General features: G+C 49.7%; 1 protein-coding gene across 1 annotated transcript; it reads right to left on the minus strand.

The window, feature by feature from the left end:
• Positions 1-528: 528 nt before the first annotated feature.
• LOC135917805 (putative nuclease HARBI1) lies at positions 529-1,919 on the minus strand. The gene is made up of 4 exons (XM_065451408.1): positions 1,529-1,919; positions 1,392-1,483; positions 1,161-1,302; positions 529-641 (listed from the first exon to the last, which is right to left on the minus strand). Exons 1-4 carry the CDS (start codon positions 1,917-1,919, stop codon positions 529-531), a joined length of 738 nt encoding a protein of 245 aa, XP_065307480.1.
• Positions 1,920-9,063: the final 7,144 nt, after the last annotated feature.

Consider the following 9,063-nt stretch of genomic DNA (forward strand, 5'->3'; position numbering starts at 1 on the left):
TTTTTTAACAACTTTTACATTTGTTAACAAATCATGAATGCTTTGCATTACGCAGACATCAACTACAACTTAGCATGGGAAATCTATCTGCAATTTCACGGCATGAAATGCACAATGCTATTATTTAAAACTGTGCATGCACCTTGCGATGCTGACGCTGCTGTTGAGGTCGCTGCTGCCGCCGCACACTCCTCAGATAACGCATGTGCTGCGCACGGGTTGTGCCAAACATGCGGATCACATTGTCGCGAACAGCCCGCCCTCTCAAGTATTGCATTCTAGACCCCGTGTTTCGGGGCAGACTGTGTGGCATGGGGTCGCCGTTATTGTCAAGCTCACTACTTCTGCCGCTGCTGCTGTCGTCATCGGTGTCATCGCCTGATTCTATGTCGCCTTCAGAAAGGTGAAGGTTGTGCAACACAGAACATGCCGCGACAATGTTGGCTGCACGTTCCGGCTCATAGAGGAGGGTGCGATATCGCTGAAGTCAGCGGAAACGGCTCTTTAAGAGCCCAATGCACCTCTCCACTACGGAATGCATGGCGGCATGTGCTGTGTTGTACTGCCCCTTGGCTGTGTGCACTGGAGGATGGCCAGGAACTGGGGCAGGAGCCACGGCTCCAAGGGGTAGCCACTGTCACCTGCACAAAGATGGAAATAGTATATTGAGTACTCCGCTGATGAGAAAGAAGTTGTCAACTGAGGAAAGCTACAGCGTCATTCAACAAAGGTAGACTTCAGGGTTGGAAGTCCCAAGTAAAAGCATGAGTTGAGCATGTCCATACCCGACACAAACTCTTAACCAATTTACAAGAGCACTACTCGGTGCCTGCCACAAGCAAGAAATCAACACTTGTTGGTGCTATGAATGACAGTAGTAGCAGTAGCACTAATGTTTGTTCATTTCTTCTGCATTTGGCAGGCACTGGGTGCAGTCAGCACTAACACGTGTTGCTTTCGTCAGCTCCTCGGAGACACATAATGGGCTTGTAAGTTCAAACTTCGAACATTGCCAATGGTGGCAGTTCTTTATTTTCTTTTTTTACTCCCGACTTACTAATGTTTTTGTGGTTTGGTTAAATGTTTGGGTTGGAGCGGACACGGCGTTCTGCGCTACTGAAGCGTGACTGCGCCAAAACAAAATGTTTTTTTTTTCTCACCAAGGAGGTATTCCCCGGGATTCACGATGCACCCCGCTTGGAACTGCCGGCGCAACCATGTCGTCCGCAGGACGAAAGCGTCGTGGTCCGACCCCGGTCGCAGAGGGTCCAAGGCCAAGATTTTCATGTCCGCGTCGCAGATCTGAGGTAAAACGTAAACAGAGAAAGTGCCTGTTGACGAGAGCAACGTAGCTTTCCAACAGGATCGAAGAAAACGTGAGTTTTACTTACGAACATGCAGTTGAGGGCGTAGTATCCCTTGCGGCACATGAACACAGCCTTGCGCTCACACTTGGGTGCGATAATGGCTATGAGGCTGCCGCCTACGCATCCGATGACGCCGGGGATAGCACCGCGCTAAAGGAAACCCTCCTTCATGGCTGCCTTTTCCTCGGCTGTCCTTGAAAAATGGACCCACTTGTTGCGGGCCCCTGCGTTCACAACAGCCTCTGCCACACGTCGCACGCACTCGCTCACCGTCGACTGCGGCACACGGATCGTCTCCCGGTAGCACCCGGTAGCACCCGGAAGCTTCCGGAAGCTCCCGGTAGCAAAGAAGCGCAGCGCACACAACACTTTCCGCTCCACCGAGAGTCCCGTCGCTCGATCAGCTTCTAGTTCCCCCGCCAGTTCCTCGCACAACAACCGCACCAATCCCTTGGAGAGGCGTAAAGGCCGTCGAAAATGGTCATCCGGCATGTCAAACGCGTCGTCTGGCTCTCCGTGTTCACGTCGGCGACGTCGAAGAGCCACGGCCATAGCGTTCAGAGGGGCGGCCATTTTTTTTATGCCTTCGGAAACGACTCTGCCTCTGCCGTGCCGAAAATCCGTGCCTTATGCTCCGTGTAATGAGTGCGTCAACGTCACTATGACGATTACAGTTCTCTAGGGTTGCGGACGTCGCGTAATTAACAGACAAAATGGGCGCGGCCCGGTCATTTTCGACCAATGGCTGCGCGGTGATGGCGGCAAAAGGCATAAAGAATCTGATAGAATTCCTACAAAATCGCACCCTAGGACTCAGCTCATGCCAGTGCGGGGAGCGCGTACCTCGTGTTGGTCCTGTCCGGACGCTGTGCCGAAGAACGGGTGCCTCGCGCGACATCGTACCACACAAGCCACACTCAGTGGAGACTCAAGCCGAAGGATATGCCCGAGCTCTCGCGAGTTGGCCCATTGGTTATCGCGAGAGCAAGTAGCATAGCCACCGGGACTTTTCCTATCGGCGTGTCCCAGCTTGAGCCTGTGCTCTCGCAGCGACGTGCTATAGGTGCCCCTGACTGCATTTTTCGCCCTTGGTGCGGGACTCCTTTGGTTCCCCACTGCCCTGGGACCAGGCGTTTGTGCAGTGTCGCATGCTGTCGGATACAATAAATGGTTTCCGTCAACTCAGGGCAATGCTGTGTTCTTGCATGCGTGGCTCCGTAGCCCCTTGCGGCCTGAGCTTGCGCGCAGCGGCGCTACAGATGACGACTGACGCGGCCCTGTGGCTTGCTAAGCTCGAACCCGTGGTCTTCGGTACTCCTGTGAGACCCGAAGACCCCACACTGGCGACCAACGGGGATTCAAAGGCTCATTAAGCCTTTGTCTTTGCTTAGCCGATTTAGTACGACTTTGCAAATTATACTGGCCGCGTTATGTCGGCTAGGCCTAGCGACCTTTGTCATTTGTTAGGTGACTTCCAGCTTGAAAAACCCAACAGGAAACTTCAGTCGGTCGTATATTGGGACGTTGATTCTGTCGTTCTGTTGTGCGTACTGTAACGTCCTGTAGTCGAAAATTCTGTAGTTCTTCATCAATAGTTAACTATAAATGGACAGAGACCTTTTGAAGGCTATGTAAATTTGTTAGTGCAAAAAAGAAAAACATAAAAGTAAAAATAAAGTAATAGAAACTTCTCCGCCGGAGATTGGAACATCTGACTTGACAATCCCGAGCCCAGCAGCTTAACGAAATTCACAATAACAACCCCAAAATTTAGGCGGGATCACTAAATGCAGAATTCAATTAGCCTGCTCAAACCATCTGCATTGTTATGACTTTCCCTTCTTTGGGTAACCCTTTCGGTAGCAGAAGTAACATGGATCAAACAGGTTGTAGAAGAACAAAGCGTGTGTCTGCCCAAGCCCAAAGTGAAAATCAGTGGACCGTCCGGGGAGCTAGTGACCGAGGCAGCATTTTCCAAATTTTTGTCGCTGCAGTACCCTTACATATTTTTCGAATCGGTCGGACCAGTGACTGCGTAACAAAGGGCTTAATCTGGGAGAGGGAATAGTACAGGTGTTGAAGTGAGGCCAAGCTCGTAAAATCGCGTCGTTTTCAGCATAAAATGTAAAAGCTGCTCCAGAGGAAGAAGGAAAGGAGGTAACTTCAATAACCGAATCCGAGCTAGGCTCGAGGAGCGAAAAAACGGTTGAGGAAAGCCTTCCAGCTGACCAGCTCAATGAGAGCGGATCACTAGGGTGTGAACGTTCATGTCTGCAGGAAGAGGCCGCTGACGCACTTGCAAGCGAGACAAGATCGTTTCTATCACCGGCCTCAAAGAACTTTGATCAGCTCTTACGTATGGACAGAGAATCATTTGCAGCCGAGCAAAAGAATGATGACAGCTTAGCTACATTGCATCAGACAGCTAAAGAAGGCTTTGGTAGGCGCAACGTGACGATACAAGAGAGAGGAGGATTGTTATATCGGCACTACAGAGACCGAAAGGGTAGGATTCTACATCAGTTGTCGTACCTTTTAAGTACAGGGAGGACCTTTTGAATCTCTGCCATGGAAATGCGTGTTCTGGTGACCTAGCAATAAACAAATGAAAGGAAAGATTGAAATGGCAAAATGAAAAGGCAAAATTTCCCGTGGAGATTCCTTCGTCCGTTGCCACTGCCGTGACGCGATACATTGCGCACAGCGTTGCATGCGTGTTCATTTCATGAGCTTTATTTCCTCCTGTCCCACCTGGCCACAGCAACATCCGGGAGAGCACGGTCTAGATAACGCAACGCAACAAAACACGGCGACCAACGCAAACCTGTCCGCACGGCGCCTTTGCCACGGTACGAAACCTACGGAGCAACACGTGTGAGCGCACAGAACCAAAACAAAGCCGCCATGTGGCCCCAAAGGCGTGGCCACTACGGCAAAGAAATAAAAAAACAGCAAAAGAAAGGAGAACCTACTACGTCATTTCATCCACACCTTTATCCTAGCGCGCGGAGGGGGTATGGCCTCTCCTCAGTTTCCTTCCTCTACGTGTTAAGCCAAGAAGATCCCCTCCCATTTAGCAGGACTCCTTCCACGATTGCTCAATTGAAAGCACAACATTCTTTCAAAAATTGGCGTAGCGAAATGGAACATTTGTTGTTTCTGCACTTCTGTTTTCTTTGAAGCCTAGCGGCTCTAAAGTGAGATCCAAGATACATCATCGCGGCGCAGAGCCGTGTTTTGGGGTTCGTTTTGCAGTTGCCTGTCCCTGTTGGATGTTTTGGGGCGGTGTCATCATTTCACAGCTGGTCGCTGCAAGCCAAGGCATTCCCCCCTTGCCACCAGCCATTCTCTTCCTGCCCAGCGGTTATCAGCGTTGGCCAGTGGAAATTTTCCTGGCCATGGAGGAACTGTTATGAACGGTCGGGGGGGGGGGCGCTGGTGGTCTAGAGCGGAAGTGACCGACGAAGCCTTTCTGGCCTCCTGCGATGACTCACTTTGTGAAAACAAAAATGCGCAGAGTCAACAGGCCCTCGGCGCCACCACGTCTGCTGCGATTACTCGCCTTCGGAAAACTACTTCGACGACTCGCTTTGTAAAGACCATAATGCGCCGCGTCCCAAAACGAACGACGCCGAGATGGCAAGACCCAGTTGGCAGACCAGGTGTTCTTTGTGGAGTCGCCGTCACCTTCACGGTATGATTGGAGTGCGAGAACTCCTGGAATAAGAAGCTTTGTGGCGCCATCTCCCTGGTCTTAAAAGTCGTCAGTCAATGGATAGACGCGGCGACCACTGTCTGCGGAGTCAATACTGGCATCAAGAGGGGCCTGCTCGTTCACTGACCATACCAAGGTGAGAGGGCTCTCGCAGAAGAGGGGCCTGCTCGGGGCAGGACCCTCTTCTGCGAGAGCCCTCTCACCTTGGTATGGTCAGTGAAACCTGTGCGGAAGTGAGCGTGTAAACCCTCCCCCTCAAACGCGGATCGGCTACGCTGACTTTGGACGGTCCGATTTGGTCGACGGTGAACGGCCGTTTTCCCTCACCTAGGTAACTAGGAGGACAGAGTGTTCATAAGCAGCTGTAGTGCGGCTGCTGGGTTTGCATTCTCTTCCGGTCATGCTAGGCTGATGAACTGTACCGTCCACATGTAGATACTGTAAATAAATCACATTTTCCTCATTCTCGATGAGAACAAGTCTTTCATTTCAACAACGTCCACAGCGTGGATGAGATGGACGACGGCATGTGCCAGCTACCAACTATTTCATGCCAGATCCCAACAATTACAACATGCAATGCTTTAAACCAGCCGGCGCAGGAGGACAGACAGACAGACAAACAGAGACAGACAGAGACACAGGCAGACAGAGACAGACAGACAGAGACAGACAGACAGGAAGAGACGAACAGAGACAGACAGAGACAGACAGACAGAGACAGACAGACAGGAAGAGACGAACAGAGACAGACAGAGACAGACAGACAAACAAACAGAGACATACAGACAGACAAGCAGACAGAGACAGACAGACAGACAGATAGATAGATAGGCATAGACAGACAGACAGACAGACAGACAGACAGACAGACGGAGACAGAGACCGACAGAGACAGAAAGAGATAGACAGACAGAGACAGAGACCGACAGAGACAGAAAGAGATAGACAGACAGAGACAGACAGACACAGACAGACAGAAAGAGACAGACAGACAGACAGACAGACAGACAGACAGACAGACAGACAGACAGACAGACAGACAGACAGACAGACAGACAGACAGACAGATCCCGGACGCATGTCTGAAAAGGCGGGGTGCCCGCCGTGGTGGCATAGTGGCTTGGGCGTTGCGCTGCTAAGCCCGAGGGCGCAGGTTCGAATCCAGGCTGCGGCACTGGCGGCTGCCGCATTCGATGGGGGGCGACATGCAACAACGCCCGTGTAGCGTGCGTTTTTGAACCCGAGGTGGTCAAAATAATCTGGTGTCCCCTACTACGGCATGCCTCACAACCATATCCGGGTTTGGGCACATAAAACTCCAGAATTCAGTTTAAACTCGGGCAAGACGGTGCTTGAGACGCTTGGCACGCCAGGCGCATCGCACAGCAACAGCTTGCGTATAAAAATCAAGTGCGCTTATGTAAGTGCCGATAATAAAGAAAAAAAAACACACTGGACGCGTTCGCCCCGTAATTCTTCAAGGCAAAACACGTCGGGTATTGTAGCTGAACGTGTTTTCGTGCCGACTAAAAGCAACAGTTATTTTATAAAATAATGAGAACACGCTCTCACAGCTGACGAGGAAAAACAAGAGTCTTAGGGGATCTATTCCAATGGGTCACGGTACGCGTCACGCATAGTTCTACCAATGAGTTGGTGTGTGTGTGTGCGTGTGTGTTTGTGTGTTTGTGTGTGTGTGTGTGAAAACCTTTATTGTAACGGGGTCCGGAGGCTCGACTTCTCAAGCCAAGGCGGGCCGCGCCGCTCCCATGTTCGCACTGTCAGGCCAAACCTTTCAGCGACATCATAGGCCCTCTAGATTTACCTTAGTTGGTCCTGGAACAATGGGCTTTGAATCCTTTTCTCACACTTTGTCCATTCTTCAACGAGGTTGGGGAGAGTCGCGGGACACCCCGCCAGCATATGTCTGATTCCAATGATGCCATTACAATCATTGCAGTTCATCTTAGTCTCCCTCTCTGGATATATTTTATTAATGGTGTACGGTGTGGGATATGAACCCGTTTGCAATAAGCGCAGTGAGACTGCCTGAGCTCTGTTCAGTTTTGAATGTGGCAGTGGGGATTGTCTGCGTCCTAAACAGTAACGTTTGGGAACGTCATTGTGTGTTATTAAATGATATCTAGATTCCCTGGCTTGATGGTGAACGGCTCGGTTGTGACTGTCACGGTTAGCAAGTCCTCGTGCCAAGCTATGAGCAACCTCATAGAGGTTTACCCGAGTCTCGTCCACTTTGCCCATATGCGAAGATAACCATCGGATTTCTATTGTCATAATCCCAATGTTTTCAAAAATTTTAGCTGCAACGTCAGCTACGTAGCCTTTATCAAAACACTTTACAGCTTATTTCGAATCACTGTAAATGCAGGCCCACTTATTACTGCTGATGGCTAGAGCAATTGCCGCTTGTTCCGCCACCATGGGGTCCTTGGTAAAAATAGTGAGTGCGTCTTGTACCTTCCCTTGATAACTTGATACAATGGCCGTATAGGCTTCTTTACCTTTCACCCAGGCAGCATCAATGAAAGCTGCCAGCTGGTTCTGCTGCTCTATTTCCTGCAAGAGCGCTTTAGCTCTTGCCTTTCTCTTTTCGACATTATATTCTGGATGCATGTTTCTGGTGAGAGGGTTGGTTCTGATCTGGTTCCTAACTGCAGTCCTTAATTCTACTTCAGCCTCTATTGGGCTCCTTGATGTATTCAGTTCTGCACCTATTGCCTGTAATATGTTCCTGCCAGCTCGTGACTTTGTCAATCTTTCGTGTTGCGGTAGTTGTTGGGCCTCCGCGATTTCTTCCATTGTGCTGTACACCCCTAGACTGATGAGTTTGTTGGTTGCAGTGTTACTGGGTATCCCTAGGGCTACTTTAACTAGCTTCCTGACCATCACATTAGGTTTGTTAAGTTCTGCCTGCTTCCATTTGAATAATCCAGCCACATAAGTGAAGTGACAGAGAGCAAAGGCATGTATTAGCCTCAAAGCGCTGTCTTCTCCTAAGCCTCTGTGTCGATTGGTAATTCTCCTTAGTAACCGAATGACTTCATCTATTTTATTCGAGATATGTTGTGTTGTTCTATAGTCCGTATTGGGGGGGGGGGGGGGGGGGGGTTCCGTCTATGTGATACCGAAGAACCTTGACTTTTTCAACTACTCGGATTGCAGATCCTTCATGAGTGTATGAACACACTCTTGGCTCATCTTCCGGAATGTAACCTCTTGGTTTACGGCCTTTTCTGCGATGTTTAATGACCAAGAGTTCTGATTTGGCTGACGAGCATTTCAACCCCATGTGTTTCAGTGTGTTGTATACAACGTATAAACTTTCCTGTAATCTCGTCTCTGTCTGTCCTACATTGCCCTTGGCACTCCATATGGTTATGTCGTCGGCATATATCACATAATGTATGCCCTCAATTTCGTCCAGATTTCTTGCAACCTTGGACATTGCTAAATTGAATAGCATGGGTGAGAGCACAGCCACTTGTGGAGCGCTAATATTTCCCCAATTCTTAGCTTCTGATTTAAGCCCACCCAGCATGAGTTGTGCAGTTCTATTTCTAAGAAAGTCCTTAATCATGTTAAAAAGTCTCTTACCTAAGCCCATCTCCGAGAGAACGTCAAGTATAGCCTTATGCTTTATGCGATCAAAAGCTGTTTCCACATCCAATCCAAAAAGAGCGTTCGTATGCACTGGGCAGGCCTGTATAAGTTGATGTTTGATCAGCAGCATAGCATTCTGAGTTGACAGCCCTCGGCGAAAGCCGTTCATGTTGTATGGGAGGATCGCGTTCTGCTCAGCGTATTTCGTGAGTCGATTTAGAATGACATGTTCCATTGCTTTGCCCAGACATGACGTTAAAGAAATAGGACGAAGGTTGTGTAGAGTGAGTTGTTTGCCTGGCCTTGGTATGAGGATAGTACTGGCCACCCTCCATTCCTCTGAGTATACCCCTTTTC

Source organism: Dermacentor albipictus, unplaced genomic scaffold (genome assembly GCF_038994185.2).
Source record: "Dermacentor albipictus isolate Rhodes 1998 colony unplaced genomic scaffold, USDA_Dalb.pri_finalv2 scaffold_13, whole genome shotgun sequence".
NCBI classification, from domain to species: Eukaryota; Metazoa; Arthropoda; class Arachnida; order Ixodida; family Ixodidae; genus Dermacentor; species Dermacentor albipictus.

Excerpts from the sequence above, each read along its gene's own strand:
- LOC135917805 (XM_065451408.1), bottom strand. The coding sequence starts at position 1,919 with ATGGCCGTGGCTCTTCGACGTCGCCGACGTGAACACGGAGAGCCAGAC. Across the intron at positions 1,303-1,391 it reads ACGCCCTCAACTGCATGTTC|ATCTGCGACGCGGACATGAA; the intron begins GTAAGTAAAACT and ends GTTTTACCTCAG. Across the intron at positions 642-1,160 it reads TCCCGGGGAATACCTCCTTG|GTGACAGTGGCTACCCCTTG; the intron begins GTGAGAAAAAAA and ends ATCTTTGTGCAG.